We start from the raw sequence: 17,925 nt of genomic DNA on the forward strand, positions 1-17,925 counted from the left end.
AGGACAAAAGAATTGTTATATAAATGTCAGCTGATATATTTTAAAGTTTTTCCTATTTATTTTGATTTAAATTCTTTTAGGTAGGGTAAGTACTTTTTAGAACTAGGTCTCTGTTGAATGTTTTTGTTTAAATGTTTATAACAAATTAGTGTTTAGCAATACTTTTAAAGGCTTTTTACATTCAGAATACAATTAATTAGCTCCATTAATTCAGCACAACAAATACATTTTTATTATCTTTTGTTCCTTGTATCAGCCAGTAGCATTATTTTCTGTTTCATTTTGTAAATGTTTCCACATTGATTTAATAGCCTGGACCATGCTTTGTTTCTGTTAGAACTAAAGAATATTCTGGACATGTTGCAACTTGAAAACAATGAGCTGCAAGGTTTGAAGCTACAACATGACCAAAAGGTGTCTGAGTTAGAGAAGGCTCAGGTTGAAGTGCTAGAGGTAATAAAGCTGTTTTACTGGTAGTGAACCGCGGTCTTTCTCAGTTTGCATGGTTGACTCCTCCTTTATCTGCTTTAGGAGAAACAGGAGTTGGACAGTTTGCAGCAGACAGCCCTGCGACAGAAAGGGGAAATGGAGTGGCAGAAGCAGCTCTTGGAGAGGGACAAACGAGAAATGGAGCGAATAACTGCTGAGACCCGAGCACTGCAGTTGTGTGTTGAGTCTTTGTGCAAACAAAAGGAAGATCTCGAAGAGAAATGTGATGGCTGGGAGAAGAAGTTGGCACAAACCAAACGGTGAGAGCAGGAACAAGTAAGCTTGTAAGATCCCATCTGGAAGGCTAAAGCATTATTAACACACTATTCAAAAAATTGGAAAATTGAGAAAAGGCAAAAAAATACGCCACAAACTCAGTATCACAATACAATACACCAATAGCATTTTGGGGTGAATTTTCCTTTTAGGTTTTTTTTTTTTCCCCAAAAGCATTTTTTAAAATAACTTGTTGTGATTTTTTTTTAAATAAAAAATATATGCTTGTTCGTGTGTAGGAAGACCCAATCTTAACCCATTGTTAAGATTCAGTTCTCCTCAAATTGATCTATAGATTCAAAACAATCACAGTCAAAATCCCAACAGGGGGCTTCCCTGGTGGCGCAGTGGTTGAGAGTCCGCCTGCCAATGCAGGGGACATGGGTTCGTGCCCTGGTCCGGGAAGATCCCACATGCCGCGGAGCGGCTGGGCCCGTGAGCCATGGCCGCTGAGCCTGCGCGTCCGGAGCCTGTGCTCCGCAACGGGAGAGGCCACAACAGTGAGAGGCCCGCGTACCGCAAAATAAATAAATAAATTAATTAATTAATTAAAAAAAAAAATCCCAACAGGTTTTTAAAATAGAAATTGGCCATCTGATTCTAAAATTCATATTGAAATGCAGAGGACCTAGAATAGAATCTAAAACTTTTTAGATATGACACCAAAACAACTTTGAAAAAGAAGAACAAAAGTTTAGGGCTAATACTATGTGATTTCAAGACAGTATACAGCTATGGTAATCAAAACACTGTGGTATTGGTATAAAGATAGACAAAAAGGTCGATGGAACAGAACAGAAGTCTGCAAGTAAACTCACAAATATATGCACAACTGATTTTGACAAAGATGCAAAGTAGAGAAAAGATGGTGTTTTCAAAAACTGTTGCTAAAAGCACTACGTATCAAAAACCAAAAAAATTTGGTTTTGGATACATATAAAAATTAACAAACATAAATGTAAACCAAAATATAAAACTTGTAGGAGAAAACGTAGGGGGAAAAAATCTTTGTGGCCTTGGGTTAGGCAAAAATTCCTTAGATAAGACGCTGAAAGCATGATCCATAAAAGAGTAAATTGATAAAATTGGACCTCATCAAAATTTAAAACTTCTGTTTCTCAAAAGACACTGTTGAGATAATGAACAGACATGTCACAGACTGCGAGAGAAATCCTGGCAACCATGTATCTGATAAAGGACGTGTACCCAGGATATAATGAACTCTCAAAACTCAGTAATTAGAAAATGAAGAACCCAATTTTTCAAATGGGCAAGAGATTTGAAATTTTATTTAAGAAAATATATGGATGGCAGATAAGCACATGAAAAGATGCTTGGTATCATTAACCATTAGGGAAATGCAAATTAAAACCACAATTAGATATCATTACACACCTAATAGAATAGCTAAGATTAAACACTGACCATATCAAATGCTAGCGAGGAACTTTCATACACAATTGATGGGAGTATAAAATGTTAGTAAGACCAGTTTGGAAAATAGTTTGGCAGTTACTTAAAAATGCAAGCATACACCTAGCAGAAGATCTAGCTTTCTCACACCTAGAGGTGAAAGCATGTGTCCATACAAAAACTGTACACTGATGTTCATAGCGGCTTTATTTGCAGTAGCCAAAACTGGAAACAACCTAAATGCCCATCAGCTGGTGAATGGATTAGCAAATTATAGTATAGCCATACCATAGAATACTACTCAGCAATAAAAGCAATGGAGGATTGATACAGACAAATTCATGGATGAATCTCAAAGTAACTATGCTTACTGAAAGAAGCCAGACGAAAACCAGTCCATAGTATATGATTCCATTCGTGTAAAGGAATGCATGCTCATACATATCTGTTTTTTGGGTAAATCCTATTATACATACAGTGTGTTTCCTGCATTTTCACTTATCAGAAGTTAGTGATCCATTTTAATCATGTTTTTTAAAATTAATTATTTTTTGGCTGCGTTGGGTCTTCGTTGCTGCGCGCAGGCTTTCTCTAGTTGTGGCAAGTGGGGGCTACTCTTCGTTGTGGTGCGGGGGCTTCTCATTGCAGTTGCTCCTCTTGTTGCAGAGCACGCACGGGCTTTAGCCACATGGGCTCAGTAGCTGTGGCTCAAGGGCTCTAGAGCACAGGCTCGGTAGTTGTGGCGCACGGGCTTAGCTGCTCCGCAGCATGTGGGATCTTCCCGGACCAGGGCTCGAACCCGTGTTCCCTGCATTGGCAGGTGGATTCTTAACCACTGCGCCACCAGGGAAGTCCTTAATCACATTTCTGGAATTATAAGTGCTATCCATGTTATCCCTGGTTTTTATAAAACTTCGGTTTAGCAAGTCACTTTTTGAAATGATAAACATTTCCAAATGTTCTATTTGGAAAGCTGAAAATAAGATTTCTTTTGAAAATGAGTTGAAGAGCCTTACACTGTGTTAGTATTTAATAACATTTAATAATTTGGTAAATTATTAATATTTATTACTATCATCGGACTCCACAGCTACATTGTGAAATATAACACTGTCCCTTAGTTGTCGCGTGTGTGTGCTTAGACATTTTGTATTTGACAGTCTAACTTATTCTCCATTTGTATTGTAGGGTTTTAGCAGCTACAGAGGAGAATAGCAGAACAAAGCAATCAGACTTAGAAAAGTTGGAAGTGGATGTCAGAAAACTGCAGCAGGAGCTAGACCAACTAAACAGAAACAAACTCTCACTGCATAAAGACATCGCAGCCATGCAGCAGCAGCTCCAGGGTATGAGGCAGCGCAACAGGAGAGATGTGACCTTCTTCCTTTTGCTAGATTCTTTATTTAATTGTTTGCTTTCGTATTACAGAAATAATTCATGCTACAGGGCATGGGGCTTCTTTTAGAAGTGAGAAAAGTGTTCTAAAATTAGGTATGGTGGTGGTTGTACAACTCTGTGAACTTACGGAAAGCCATGAAATTGTATACTTTAAATGGGTGGAAAATGCATGGTATGAGAATTACATCTCAGTAAAGCTATTTTTTAAAAAAACTAACTCATATTCTTTAGAGAACAATTTAAAAACATAGCAAAACGACAAAATAAAAATTACTATTCACCTCACTCCTCAGAGATAATTTCTATTATCAATTTAGTAAATATCCCTCCAGATTTTTCCTTGGGGCGTGTGTGTGTGTGTGTGTGTGTGTGTGTGTGTGTGTGTGTGTTTAGATTTAAAAACAAAAACAAAGATGCAAATAACATCTTAATTACCAACTCTTTATAAAGCCTTGTGATTGTTTATTTATAAGTTACTAAGTAATTCTAGCCAGCAGTATGTGTCCTGGACGTGATGCAGGTGTTTCATATAATTTTATCACTTAATCCTTATAACATTTTTATGAGGTAGAAACTATTACTTCATGACATTTACAGATAAAGCAACTTAAGCCTAGTTTCCTTGCGACTCGCCTAAGCAAGAAGTGACTTGCTCAAGCTTACACAGCTAGTAAGTGACAAAACCAGTACAGATATAAAATTTATTCCCAAATTGTCTTCCTGAAGGGTTGTACCAAATTTATATTTTTATCAGCAATGTGGAAGATACCTGTTTTTAAACCATGCACCTCATCAACATGAGGTATTATTATGTGTAAATTTTCATCGTGAGGTTTTGCACATGTAACATGTCTTTTTTTTTTGAACATGCAAGTCTTTAAAAACGTGGGCTCCAGGTCCAGATCTGGATTGCGCATGTACCTCTCTTTTAGCCTTTAATAAGATAGGGTGGCATAGTCATATATTTAACAGAAGGAAGTATAAATTCACTTCTACTCTACTTCTCTGAGTGGACCGATAGGAATCTGGAACATGTATACATAAGTATTTCTTATTTTATGTAAATGTTATTTCTGTAGAAAAACGGGAAGCAGTAAACTCATTACAGGAGGAACTAGCTGATGTCCAAGACCACTTGAACCTAGCAAAACAGGTAAGCCTCACAAAGGTAATCTTCTAGTAGTGTCCTGAAGGCATGCAGATAATTGGTTGAAATAACAAATCAAGTAGGCTGGTTCCTTTTCACATGAGCAGGTCCCTTAGAACCATTTATAAAACACAAATATAAGATATACAAAAATTTTGATGCAGAGCAGTGATTTTCCAGTTTATTTTATCCCTAGAATTCTTTATTCAAACAACGTTTTACTCGAAGCTAATAAGTAAGGTCATGGCTAAAAGAGCCCAACAGTCCCTCAGCAGCCACTCTGGGGGCTTCAGGGACCAGATGGACCATCTCTTACCCATGGCACAGATGAGGCCTGCAAAGGCTGGGCTTAGATTTGATCACTCGTTGAGCTGCAGAATCATGGCCAAATCTGGGCCTTCATCTTGTCAGGTGTTGAATAGAGCAGATTCTTTTTTTTTTTTTTTAATTTATTTATTTATTTATTTGGCTGCGTTGGATCTTTGTTGCTGAGCACGGGCTTCCTCTAATTGCGGTGAGCAGGGGCTGCTCTTCATTGCGGTGCACGGGCTTCTCATTGTGGTGGCTTCCCTTGTTGCGGAGCACAGGCTCTAGGTGCACGGGCTTCAGTAGTTGTGGCACATGGGCTCAGTAGTTGTGGCTCGTGGGCTCTACAGCACAGGCTCAGTAGTTGCAGCGCACAGGCTTAGTTGCTCCGCGGCGTGTGAGATCTTCCCAGAGCAGGGCTTGAACCCCTGTCCCCTGCATTGGCAGGCAGATTCTCAACCACTGTGCCACCAGGGAAGCCCCTAGAGCAGATTCTTTTTACCCTTGTACTTCTGATCATCTTCTTAAGGTAAGTCAGTGTTGTCCTGTGAGATTATTGCCAAAATTTGAATTTCAGAGAAACTCAAGCAAGTTTTGGGCCTCAGTTTCTACTCTGTAAATTACAGGTTAGATTAGACATCTAAATTCTCTTCCTTCTACCTTTAAGATTCTGTGTTTTAAGATATATAAAAATGAAATTAGGGCTTCCCTGGTGGCACAGTGGTTGAGAGTCCACCTGCTGATTTTAAGAAGTCTTATACAGGTTCGTATGAATATTTTCTGTGTTGTTAGAAATATGGTAACTTTTCCTAAAGTGCTTAATTGGGGTTCCTTGAAGAAAGAAGTATTTATTGTTGTCTGAGGTTTTTTTTTGTTTGTTTAGTTTTTTTGGCTGTGTTGGGTCTTTGTTGCTGCGCGTGGGCTTTCTCTAGTTGTCGCGAGCGGGGGCTACTCTTCGTTGCAGTGCGTGGGCTTCTCATTGTGGTGGCTTCTCTTGTTGCGGAACATGGGCTCTAGGCACACTCGGGCTTCAGTAGTTGTGGTGTGTGGGCTCAGTAGTTGTGGCTTGCAGGCTCTAGAGCACAGACTTAGTAATTGTGGCGCAGGGGCTTAGTTGCTCCACAGCATGTGGGATCTTCCCGGACCAGGGCTCAAACCCGTGTCCCCTGTATTGGCAGGCGGATTCTTAACCACTGCACCACCAGGGAATTCCTGTTGTCTGAGTTTTTTAACCTGTATAAATATTTCAAATAGTAGCAAAACCATGACTTTAGGTTCATTTTCAGAGTTAAGCCTTATTCATAGCTTTTCTTAATCTTAGCAATCCTGTGAGGTGGGTGTTGTTTACTCCCATCTCAGTGACAAGGCAGCTAAAGCTCGGAGGAACTGAGTCTCTTGCTGAGGTTCTGACATCTCTGTCATCCTAGGTACTAAAAAGAGGGAAGCCAGTGATTAAATTGAGTTCCAGGTACCTTTGTATGTTTGTTGAAATAATAAAGGATATGGAACTTTTACGCTTTAATTTTGTCAGACTTAGTAGATAGATGTAGCTGTGGCACTAGCCACCTGTAATGAAGGTGGCTTTGTCCGTAGTTTCAATTTGTTCTTTCACCTGAAGGACCTGCTCCACACCACCAAGCGTCAGGATGTACTGCTCAGTGAGCAGACCAGGCTCCAGGAGGACATCAGAGAACAAGTAAAGAAGTTGGAAGTCTGCCGAAAAGAAGAGGAAACAAAACAACAACAACTGCAGGTGTTTCAGAATGAAGTTGAAGAAAACAAGGCCAAACTAGCCCAACAGGAAATGGTACTGCACATCTATGACGTTATATAAGAGGAAACATTTTATCACTTGTGTGAGCTTTTTTCCCCTGGCAGAAAGCTGCTGAGAAGTATCCCCCTTGGGACTAGCTTCCCTTACCTGCCCTGTGTGACCAGAGGGGATTTTACACCAACTCTTTGACTCCCTTGGTGTTAATATTACAGGCCATTAAGACCATAGAACAGGCCCGGTAAGGAGTCTTGAAGGCCACGTGCCAGTTCCTGCTTGAATCCCCTCCTCACATGCTGGCCAAACAGTTTTCCAGTCCCTACTTGATCACCTTTGTAAAGAGAACTCACTCTCTGTCCCCATGGGTTGTTTTCTACTTTCTGTTGAACTGGAATCTATCTAGTGTCCATGAAGATTCCCTCAAGACACTGGGTATTTGTTATTTTATGACTAACTAAGGTTGTTCTCTATTAAGATGTTTCAGAGACTCCAGAAAGAGAGAGAAAGTGAAGAAGAAAAATTAGAAGCCAGTAGAGTGACACTGAAGGAGCAGCGGCACCAGCTGGAAAAGGAGATAGCAGACCAGCAAAGCAGACTGGAGCAGGTGCTGACCAAGGTGTTGGTGGCTGAAGAGCGCATCAGGACTCTGCAGGAAGAGGAAAGGTGGGGTGAGACCCTGGAGAAGACGCTCTCCCAAACCCGTATGTATTCTGGAACATTGCACTGAGGGCGGGGAAATCTGCTGATTGTCGAGTAAAATGTGCGAAGGAGTCCCAGGCCCCAGCTATAGCCCAGACGGGAGGCACAGGACAAGCACAGTGGGAAGAATGGTCCGTCATTTGATCCTCCCAGCCCTGTGAGAGAAGAGGAAACAGGCTCAGAGGGACAGAGAGAATTTGTCTTTATGGAGATAGGATTTGATTCCAAGACTGTCAGGTCTTTTTACTTTTACTGTATTGCTTTCTTCGAGAGTGCTGTCTCAAGGAAGTGGAACATTAAGGCAGAGAAGTGCCAAAAGGTGCTCTAAAGGCTTTCTATAAAGTACATTAATTCTGAGCTTTGGAACAATGATCCATTTCATCTCAATCTATTTTAAAAAAACCCACAATATTAACAATTCTACTTCTGTCTAAATTTGACATAGTGAATGGTACTAAGATACAGATGTTGGCCTTTGGGTTTGTTTACTCTCTCGAGCCATACATAAATGAAGTTGACATGGGAATCCAGGGTAAATGATCATTCTCACATCAATAAATGAGTTTTCTTTTTCTTAGGCTTTAGGTTTTAATAATGCTCAGAAAATGTTGTTCTACCTTGAGTGAACTCAGTGGACTTGGGACCTGAAAGGGTTATTATTCTTTTTTTCCCTGGGAACTCTTGATGCATCCAGACCCAACCATTTCATTAATAAACTGAAAGCTAACAAATATGCCGAGTCTGACCATGCCAGAGGTGTGAGAAGTGAAATCTGGGCGGGGTGTTGCTTTACAGAGGGTGATTAGAAAAATCTGTGTTAAATATCACTGTTGTGCATAAGCGTGATTTATTGAGTACTCGCTATGTACTAGGTGTTTGCATACACGATTCCCATTAAACACCAGGAAATACGTTTCTTCTGTAGAAAATAAGATGTGTGCCATTCCAAATCCTGTGTTCTTTCCTCTGCGCTGCTTCCCATGAAGGAAGAAATACTGTGTGCCCCCCTTTATTAAAATTAGGTTTATAAAAAACATTTCAGTAGTCTGTTCCATGTTCCCTGCACCTCAGGGTTGGTGCTCTCTGGTCTCAAAGACTCAAAAGGGAAGACAGTAGCTGTCTGTCACTTTGGGATCAGGCCTCTGGGAACAAATTACATCAAGAGGCACCCTTCTCTGGGCTTTTTTCTGGGCCTCTGGTGTGGGTCAAGGGAGATCTGGACGACTGAGTGATGGAGCAAAGTGCCTGAGTGGGTGGCATGTCGTTGTGGAGTCTGCCCACGGCCAGCCCAGAGCCTCGGGCTAAACTACCTAAAATGCTCATTTCAGAACGACAGCTTTCAGAACGGGAACAGCAGTTACTGGAGAAGTCAGGCGAGCTTCTGGCTCTGCAGAAGGAGACGGACTCTGTGAGGGCGGACTTCAGCCTCTTGCGGAACCAGTTCCTGACAGAGAGAAAGCAAGCCGAGAAGCAGGTCGCCGGCCTCAAGGAAGCACTTAAGATCCAGCGGAGTCAGCTGGAGAAGAACCTTCTCGTGAGTATCCGCTGCCCAGGCAGTTTATGAGGAGATGACGCCTTTACATTTTTAACTAAAATACTTCTTCAAGGTAGAGAAAATAAATTACCTGTCAACCAAGTCCCTAACCCAACTGTGGTTTGTGGTGCATTTACGTGTAATTTGTTCCTGAAGCTGATGGTAGATTTTGCCAGAGTCTGGGCTCAGCCCTAGAGGAGCTGTCTGGCTGGCTGGAACGATGGTCGTGTGCACAGACGATGTCAGCACTGAGCAGAGAGCACCCTCAGCGGTCCAGCCTCCCCAGCAGGGTCGAGGAGGGGGCTGGGGAAGGAAAGCCTCTAAAGACATTCTTACCCAGCTGCAGTCTGTGCTCACAGGTTTTTCTCATCGTGCCCTTTTTGGTCAACGTCAGTTTTAATTAATCATTATCCTAAAACCGGGAAGCTCAACCTACCATGGTTTTATCCCTGGAGATAAACTGTGGGAGGTGACACTCAGATGAGTTCAAAACAGTGTATGGTGGGTGGAGGCCAGTGGGCAGCAACGAGGGCTGTCACAGGAATGGATTTTTCTAACACCCTTTGGAGGAATTAATGTAGCCCTGTTGAATGGTACTTTCCAACCAGGTGTGTTTCCCTAAGGGTGATACACTTACAACCAGTGATGGGCAACATGATTGTAAAGATAGTATGTAGATGTCTAGATTTTAATCCTCCTAGGAACCCGATGATGGGGGCTATGGTTAACATCTTACAGACAAGGGAAAGTAACCTAGTATCAATGGTAATGTTGCAGATCTAGGATTCAGACTCTGGGCTGACAGACTGACCAACCACATGTTTACTCCCAACCACATGTTTACTCCCAGCTCTACCACAGCTGCTAAAGAAGGCAGGTAGATTATCCCCATTTTATAGCTGAAGCCCAGACGAGAAGTGAAGTCACGGAGCTAGTGAGTGCGTAAGCCAGCAACGCACACCTCCAGAGTCATCCTCCTCCTCTGGTGCTAGGAGCAAAAGCAGGAGAACAGCTGCATGCAGAAGGAAATGGCAACCGTCGAGCAGGTGGCCCGGGACAACCACGAGCGGGCCAGGCGCCTGATGAAGGAGCTCAGCCAGATGCAGCAGGAGTACGCGGAGCTCAAGAAACAGGTGCACCCACACCCCACGGGACTCGGGCAGAGCTTTGTTTCTTCAGTAGCTCTTTTAAAAGGAGTATTTCTTTGGGAAAGTCGTGAAAAGCTAATTAATCAAATCTGTTTTTCTAGTTTTGAAATGTAGAAATCTACCTCCACAAGAAAAAAAGTGTTTGTTCAAAATATACTTTTTTAAATTAATTTTTATTGGAGTAGAGTTGCTTTACACTGTTGTGTTAGTTTCTACTGTACAGCAAAGTGAATCAGCCATACGTATACATATATCCCCTATTTTTTGGATTTCCTTCCCATTTAGGTCACCACAGTGCATTAAGTAGAGTTCCCTGTGCTATACAGTAGGTTCTCATTAGTTATCTATTTTATAAATGGTATCAATAGTGTCAAAATATACTTTTAAAATGCCCTTAAGTTCAACAAGGTTTTTATGTTAGTTTTTGAAAGAAAAATAGCAGCTCTTCAGCATAAAATTTTATCATGTCCCAAAGCACTATATTGAAACGTTAGATTTTATGTCAGAAACAAGTCTATAAGAGCCAAACCCCTGGGGAAGGAAGAAATGACCCCCGGGAAAACCTTTGATAACCTGTAATGTTGCCAAGCTGAGGGTGGGAAAGCAGTTCACGCTAGATGGAGAGTCTAACCCTAGACCCCCCTGGTGTCCCTTAGCCATTGGCAGCAGCTGGGCCACCCCAGAGCTCTAGTCTAGTCAGGCTGCTGGGGCCACTCGGTTGACCCTGCTACACCTTGTCCTTTGGGTAACCCTATGTGGCCATTCAGTTTCATCTGTGCCTATAGCCACCCACCCCCAGCCCTGACACACACACACACACACACACACACACACACACAAACACACACAAATAACTTTTATTTAAAGGCCCCCCCCAGCCTCTGCAAACTTGGAAGGGCAGTTAGAAGTGGGTATGACTGTAATATCTTCACTAAGCTCTTTATTATGGAGAGAGCCACATAGGGTAGTCTCAGGTCTTAAACACAAACTGTAAAACCTGAGGAAACCTCCAGACTGCCGAAACCACCAGATTCTTCACCCATAAAATGAAAACATTGGACCAGATCTTTTCTAAGGCCCCTTCCAGCATTAACATTTATAATCTAGATCACTTACGGCTTGTTTAGGTAAATGGCCCTTTTCTCATTTGGGTACCACTAAGGTGCTTTGTATAAATTCTCACCTAGTTCTTGCATTTTGGGATGCAAGGTATTATCTTCATGTTAAATGAGGTAAGAGAGGTTCAGAAGTTAGCTAACTTGCCCTCAGTCATACTGGTAATGTTTACTGGAAACGAGATTGGAATCCAGCTCTGTCTAGCTCCAGAGAGACCGACTTCTATAGAGTAATGCACCTTCAAGGAACATGGCACCCATGCTTTTCTAAATGGAAGTTGCTTCAGTCAAATGTCAGTAAAATCGCTTACTTGGTAGCTTATAGATACTTGGAATAGCTGAAAAATCACAAGTTTTTACCATTCTAATCATAGTAATTAACATCTGTAGGTCGGTAAATACATGACACATGTATTTAAAACATTAAAGTTAAATCATTAACAGTTCAATTCCAGGTAGTCCCAAACTTTACCTAGTAGTTATTTGACTCTCACTCACTCCTTAGATGGAAAACCAAAAAGATTTGGAAAGAAGACAAATGGAAATCAGTGAAGCAATGAGGACACTTAAGTCTGAAGTGAAAGATGAAATCCGAACCAGCCTGAAGAATCTTAACCAGTTTCTTCCAGAACAACCAGCTGATCTGGAAGCTGTTTTGGAAGGGAATGAAAACCTAGAAGGAGGGCTGGAAAGCTTGAAAGAGAACTTTCCATTCCCCGTGAGTGACAGACCATCACCCTTTGAAGAAAAACTGAATTTTTCTCATGTTCACATAATGGTAAGGGTTTATCCTGCTATTCTGTGGACTTCATCAAAAGATAATTTGGTTCCCACCTACCCTAGATAAGCTCAAACACAGAGTTGAGGGTGGAAGAGGGTTAGAGGCGGGAAAGGTGGGTTGGTTACTGATGGTGGTGCTTAGAGACTCTCTGTTTCCCTTTCCCTCTGAAAAAGGATGAACACTGGCGTGGAGAAGCACTCCGAGAGAAACTGCGTCACCGTGAAGATCGACTCAAGGTTGCCCTTTTAAAAGAAAAATACAGTATAAGATACTTGGCATATTGAGGAGAGTGGGGGAAATTGCTCTGTTGCAGCTCTCACAGCAGTTTTATAGATTACACGTTCGAAGCTCAGAGAAGGATCTCTTTCTATAGGCAGCTGAAAACAGGTGTCTAGAATAGGTCATTGTTGACCTAAAAATTTGGGGGTTAAGAGTTTAGGTGGGAGTTGGAAAATGAGATTGAGTTAGACAGAACAAGAGAGGACAGAATGCATCTTTGGAGAACGGCCACTTACAGCGAGGGCTGAGAAGAAGCCATGGCCATTTACAGCGAGGGCTGAGAAGCAGCCATGGGCGGTACCAAGTGAGTGGAGGCCCTTGACATCAAATAGCCTCCAGCCACATGTGACTGTTTAAATGTAAATTCACTTTAATTAAATCAGGTTAAAAATTCAGTTCTTCAGTTACCACATTTCACGTGCTCAAAGGCCACACACAACCAGTGGCTACTACAGTGGGCAGCACAGATATAGAACATTCCCGTCATCACAGGAAGTTCTATGGGACAGCGCTTGCTGTTGACTTTAATGAGAGAATCGTTTCAGAGGTACGGTGGGGAAGCCAGAACGTAGTATGGGGTTGAGGATTACATACCTTGTGAGAGACTCTGAAGATATCCAGTATAAACCAATCTTCTAAGTCTGGGCAGTAAGGAGAGAGAGATGAGGCAGTCATTTAATGGGGAGGCCAGGGATGCTGAAATCCTAAGTGTCGTGACAGCAGAGAGAACAGGCTGAGTTAAAGGCCCAGTTAATGACAACACAGAGAGTAGCCATCTGGCACCTCCTTTTTTTTTTTTTTTTTAAAGGACAAGAAGAGAATTTTCAGCAGCCATTCCTATTTTATGATAGTCAGATTTGCCTATCAAATGTTAAACATGGGCTTTCCTGGTGGCGCAGTGGTTGAGAGTCCGCCTGCCGATGCAGGGGACACGGGTTCGTGCCCCAGTCCGGGAAGATCCCACATGCCGCGGAACGGCTGGGGCCGTGAGCCATGTCCGCTGAGCCTGCGCGTCCAGAGCCTGTGCTCCGCAACGGGAGAGGCCACAACAGTGAGAGGCCCACGTACCGCAAAAAAAAAAAAAAGTTAAACATGAGGAAGGTACCCAGTGTTCTAATATGTTCTACCATAACACTTTCAGGCCCAGCTTCGACACTGTATGTCCAAGCAGGCAGAAGTGTTAAGCAAAGGGAAGCGGCAGACAGAGGGCACTTTACACAGCTTGAGGAGACAAGTGGATGCCTTAGGGGAATTGGTCACCAGCACATCTGTAGATTCCACGTCATCACCCAGTCTGTCTCAGCTGGAGTCTTCCCTTGCTGAGGACTCCCATCTTGGACCAAGCCAGGTAGGAGGAAGCTCTTCACAAGGGGTCTGACTTATACATGGAAAGTACCTGAAAGCTTTGGGGTCCATAATCTTGAGGAGACTCAGAAGGATATGAATGCCACCTTCAAATCTCTGAAAAACTTGTCTTAGGAAAGACTTGCTTTTTCATGGTCCCTGAGGAGACTGGAATCAATTGGTTGGTAGATGTATAAAGAGGATAAGCTGATGATTTAGGGAATAGCCTAGGAAACTGGGTGACCTGTCAGGGATATAGTTAATTCTTCTATAAATGCCTTCCACTTCTGGATATCCTTATCGTCTACTTGGTCAATATAAAGAGTTTAGGGAATTCCCTGGTGGTCCAGTGGTGAGGACCCTGTACTCTCACTGCTGCGGGCCCGGTTCGATCCCTGGTTGGGGAACTAAAATCCCATAAGCTGGGACTTCCCTGGTGGTGCAGTGGTTAAGAATCTGCCTGCAGGGGACACGGGTTCGAGCCCTGGTCTGGGAAGATCCCACATGCCGCGAAGCAACTAAGCCCGTGCACCACAACTACTGAGCCCACGTGCCACAACTACTGATGCCTGCGCGCCTAGAGCCCGTGCTCCACAGCAAGAGAAGCCCGTGTACTGCAACGAAGACCCAACGCAGCCAAAAATAAAATAAATTAACAACAACAAAGTTATAAAATCCCATAAGCTGTGCGGCACAGCCAAAAAAAAAGTTTAGACCTCTGAAATCAACTTGAGTCCCAGTTTAGTCTGTCCATTTGGGAAGATGACTGTGCCAGCTGTTAATCCTCAGCAAAGTTTGAACAGAGTTTGAACTCTTAACTGAGAGTCTTTTAGAAAAAAACCCCTGGATTTCACAAGTTTTCTATGACTTACATAAGGTTAATAATTATTTAGGAGGAACATAAAATATACTCACGGAATCAGTAAGTAACACAGTATTACTGTCAGAGATGGATAATAGCTACCGTCTTGTGTGCCTACTGTGTGTGTACTAAACACTTTACATATCTCATTTACATCCTGGGAAATAGGATTTATCCCTCTATATAGATAAGGAAATTGTATAAAATGAAAAATGTCAAGGTCACAGCAAAAGACAAAACCAGGACTTAGAGGCTAATCTTTCTTTACCAGAGTGGTATATTGTATGGTTGAGCCATGAGAACATTCAAGGCCAGTTGCATCTTTAATAGACACACAGCTCGCTCATTAGCAGCAGAGCCAAGATTTGAATGATTACCTTAAAACCTTCCATGGTAGGATCCAAGTCAGATACAGGCCAAAACCATCATAGGCCTCAGGGCAGGCCTTGAGGAACAGTGTGTCAGAGGCACAGAGCATTGAAGAGTAGATGACTCTGGAGGTAAGAGAGCCCAGAATAGTGGGAGATGAGTAGACAGGGGTTTGGGGGCCAGGTTAAATTCTTAGCTCATGGTGGCAGCCAGAAGAGTTCAGGTGCTCTAAATCCAGGAGTTAACAGAGGAATGTTTGAGGCACAAGGAGTAGAGTTTGTTAGAATTGTTTTGGACTCTGGAGTCGTAATCTAGGTCTACGTGGGATAAAAGTCTGAACTAGGTTGGAATTAAGAGACTGGCTTCTGAGCCTAATGTTTTCTCTTCCTTCGTTTCAGAGCTCCTTCCAAGTTCTACAAGGTCCGTCACAATCACTAGACGGTTACCGACACTGATGCCATTCCCAGCCTCCTGCTCACAGGGTACATGTTACAAAGAGTTCTTTTAACCTGCACTTTCAATTGCAAGCTCTTGAATTCTAGTTTATCATACAGTCTTAAGAAAAGTAACCTTCTGACTTTTCTCTTGGATAATTTCATACGGTGGTTCATCTTAAAACATTTTTCCGAAGAGGTACTCAGTATATATTTTACCTGTTAGCCATGATGCTATCATTTAATTCTGTTAACCTAGTTAAAACCTGTTTTTACTGTTGCAAGGGTTCATCCTGACTTTCTCATCTTGTTGTAGGAAAAGAGTGGCTCAGCCAGATGGAGGAAAACTGTCTTGCATAAATATGAGGAAATACCTTTTCCACTACCTCACCAACTTCATAATTAGAATGCCACTTGCTTTTTATCATGAACCAGTGAATTCAAATGCTGAAACTCCACTTGTACAATTACCGTCAGGGTTTTTGTAAGTTACCTGTACATATGGGAACAACTGTATACAATTTAAACCAGGGTCCTAGATGGCTGAGGGTTTTTTCACTTTGAAATGCATTATTACAAAACCAATCCTGATTTGAATCTATAAACTGGTAAAATCCATAGTTAGAAAGGTTAAAAAAAAAATGTACTTAAGCCCCTCTTCATTAACAGTGCCAAGTTATTTTTGGATTTTGTTTAAAATCTGTATTCATATAAAAATAAAAGATAAAGTAAATTTGGGTCAGATTCTGACTTTACACTTCACGTATCTACAGTTAAGCCATAAAATTTTTACCTAAATGTCAGTCTTTCAAGTGATTTTCCATCTCTGCCTGCAGGTTGAAATATGTTGTACCTATCAATGAATATATTTTATCACTTGAAAATATCTGTTATAAAACTATTATATATACTTCAGGTGCTTTTCCTTAACCAAAAATATTCTGTGGTAGAAAATTAGAACTTTGGACTTTGGAGCATCTGACCCAGTGGTAAATTCAAATTGCGTTCAGTCAGACTTTGTTTTAAAATATCCCCAAGGACTCTTCTAGGCCCCTATACAGCTTTTGAACCATAACAGGTATTATATACCATGTTACTATACACAGTATAGCACAGTGAGTAATCTCTCACCACCTACTGAGGTTTATATTCCTAAAAAGTTGTTTGGCTAGAGCTGGACCATTAAGATATGGAGATATGGGATAGGGACTTCCCTGGTGGTCCAGTGGTTAAGACTCCACTCTTCCACTGTAGGGGTCACACAGGTTCGATCACTGGTGGGGGAACTAAGATCCCTCATGCCACGTGGCACAGCCAAAAGAAAAAAAAAAACAGATACGGGATAAATACAATTAAAGACAATGAAAATGGCATAAAATTTATTAACACATTAAGTTCCAGAAAACATCTACTTCCAAAATAAAACTGATTTGGTAGTTATATTCTTTGTTTCATTTTCACAAGTCTTAGCAAAATGCTTAAAATCCTGGCCTATCCACAATTACTGAAATCCTTCAAGGACGCAGTTTCCTGGTCTGTCCATGTGCTGAATGAGGGTAAAATATTTTCTTTCTAAACTGCCACATGAACCCTCTCTATATTCCCACATGAACAGGAATCATTTGGTCTTCTGTTAAGAGGAGTGAATTGAGCCACACATTTATAAGAAAAGAGAACACTTAAAACATGTGTAGGCAGAGCTTCCCTGGTGGCGCAGTGGTTGAGAGTCTGCCTGCCGACGCAGGGGACACGGGTTCATGCCCCGGTCTGGGAGGATCCCAAGTGCCGTGGAACGGCTGGGCCCATGAACCATGGGCACTGAGCCTGCGTGTCCGGAGCCTGTGCTCCGCAATGGGAGAGGCCACAACAGTGAGAGGCCCGCGTACTGCAAAAAAAAAAAAAGTGTGGGCAAAAAAGTTCCCAAAGCTATATTCTTCTGGAATTAGAGGTGAGGTAATTAACGTGTAATGCCAAACAAACACCCGGTTCCAAAAGACATCTTTCCAAAGAAACTTTACTACCTCTAACTAGTATTATGAAAACACCACCAACCCCCACCACCACCAAAAAAAAAAATCAAAGTTACCGCATCAAACACTTTATTGTCCATGAAAAATACTTGAACATCATACTGGAATGTCTAACGCGTAGAGTACTGAGCACCAATTACTAATCAGGAGGGCCTCGTAGGTGCAAAAGGGCAACGAGTAACCCAGAAAAGCAGGTGACCACACAAGTACTAAGCTCTCCATGGATTAAAAATTAAAAGAATTTCACATTCTCTCCAAAGTGTACTTGCCCAGTGTCTGGCACACAGATATTACAATATGACAATTTGCTTCTCTATTTTTGAGCACCCAAGTTTATGATAGGGGATTACACATGCAAATAACAGAATTTGGCCCCAAGTACAGTCAAGGGAGAACACTACCAGCCACCAAATGTGCTGATCTCACACTGAAAAAGGTTGAAAAACACTGCAAGTGTGATCTGAACACAAGGATAAGACTAGCTCAATTACTGGGTGATGTGGATTTATACGCTACTTATGTAGACTTTT

At 41.9% G+C, this 17,925-nt stretch overlaps 1 protein-coding gene across 4 annotated transcripts in view; it reads left to right on the forward strand.

Moving 5' to 3' along the window:
- Positions 1 to 16,098, forward strand: part of CNTRL (centriolin) — an 83,474-nt gene extending 67,376 nt beyond the window's left edge. For all 4 annotated transcript variants that reach the window (XM_024762327.1, XM_024762329.1, XM_024762330.1 and 1 more), the window contains 13 exons: positions 338 to 453; positions 532 to 749; positions 3,367 to 3,524; positions 4,656 to 4,729; positions 6,648 to 6,836; positions 7,276 to 7,501; positions 8,828 to 9,033; positions 10,026 to 10,166; positions 11,802 to 12,074; positions 12,251 to 12,313; positions 13,498 to 13,704; positions 15,330 to 15,413; positions 15,682 to 16,098. In XM_024762327.1, the coding sequence (XP_024618095.1) occupies positions 338 to 453; positions 532 to 749; positions 3,367 to 3,524; positions 4,656 to 4,729; positions 6,648 to 6,836; positions 7,276 to 7,501; positions 8,828 to 9,033; positions 10,026 to 10,166; positions 11,802 to 12,074; positions 12,251 to 12,313; positions 13,498 to 13,704; positions 15,330 to 15,386 (1,928 nt within the window). In that variant the 3' untranslated portion in view covers positions 15,387 to 15,413; positions 15,682 to 16,098. The remainder of the gene's footprint in view (positions 1 to 337; positions 454 to 531; positions 750 to 3,366; positions 3,525 to 4,655; positions 4,730 to 6,647; positions 6,837 to 7,275; positions 7,502 to 8,827; positions 9,034 to 10,025; positions 10,167 to 11,801; positions 12,075 to 12,250; positions 12,314 to 13,497; positions 13,705 to 15,329; positions 15,414 to 15,681) is intronic.
- Positions 16,099 to 17,925: the final 1,827 nt, after the last annotated feature.

The sequence above is a fragment of the Neophocaena asiaeorientalis genome, unplaced genomic scaffold, assembly GCF_003031525.2.
Source record: "Neophocaena asiaeorientalis asiaeorientalis breed wild unplaced genomic scaffold, Neophocaena_asiaeorientalis_V1.1 scaffold78, whole genome shotgun sequence".
NCBI classification, from domain to species: Eukaryota; Metazoa; Chordata; class Mammalia; order Artiodactyla; family Phocoenidae; genus Neophocaena; species Neophocaena asiaeorientalis.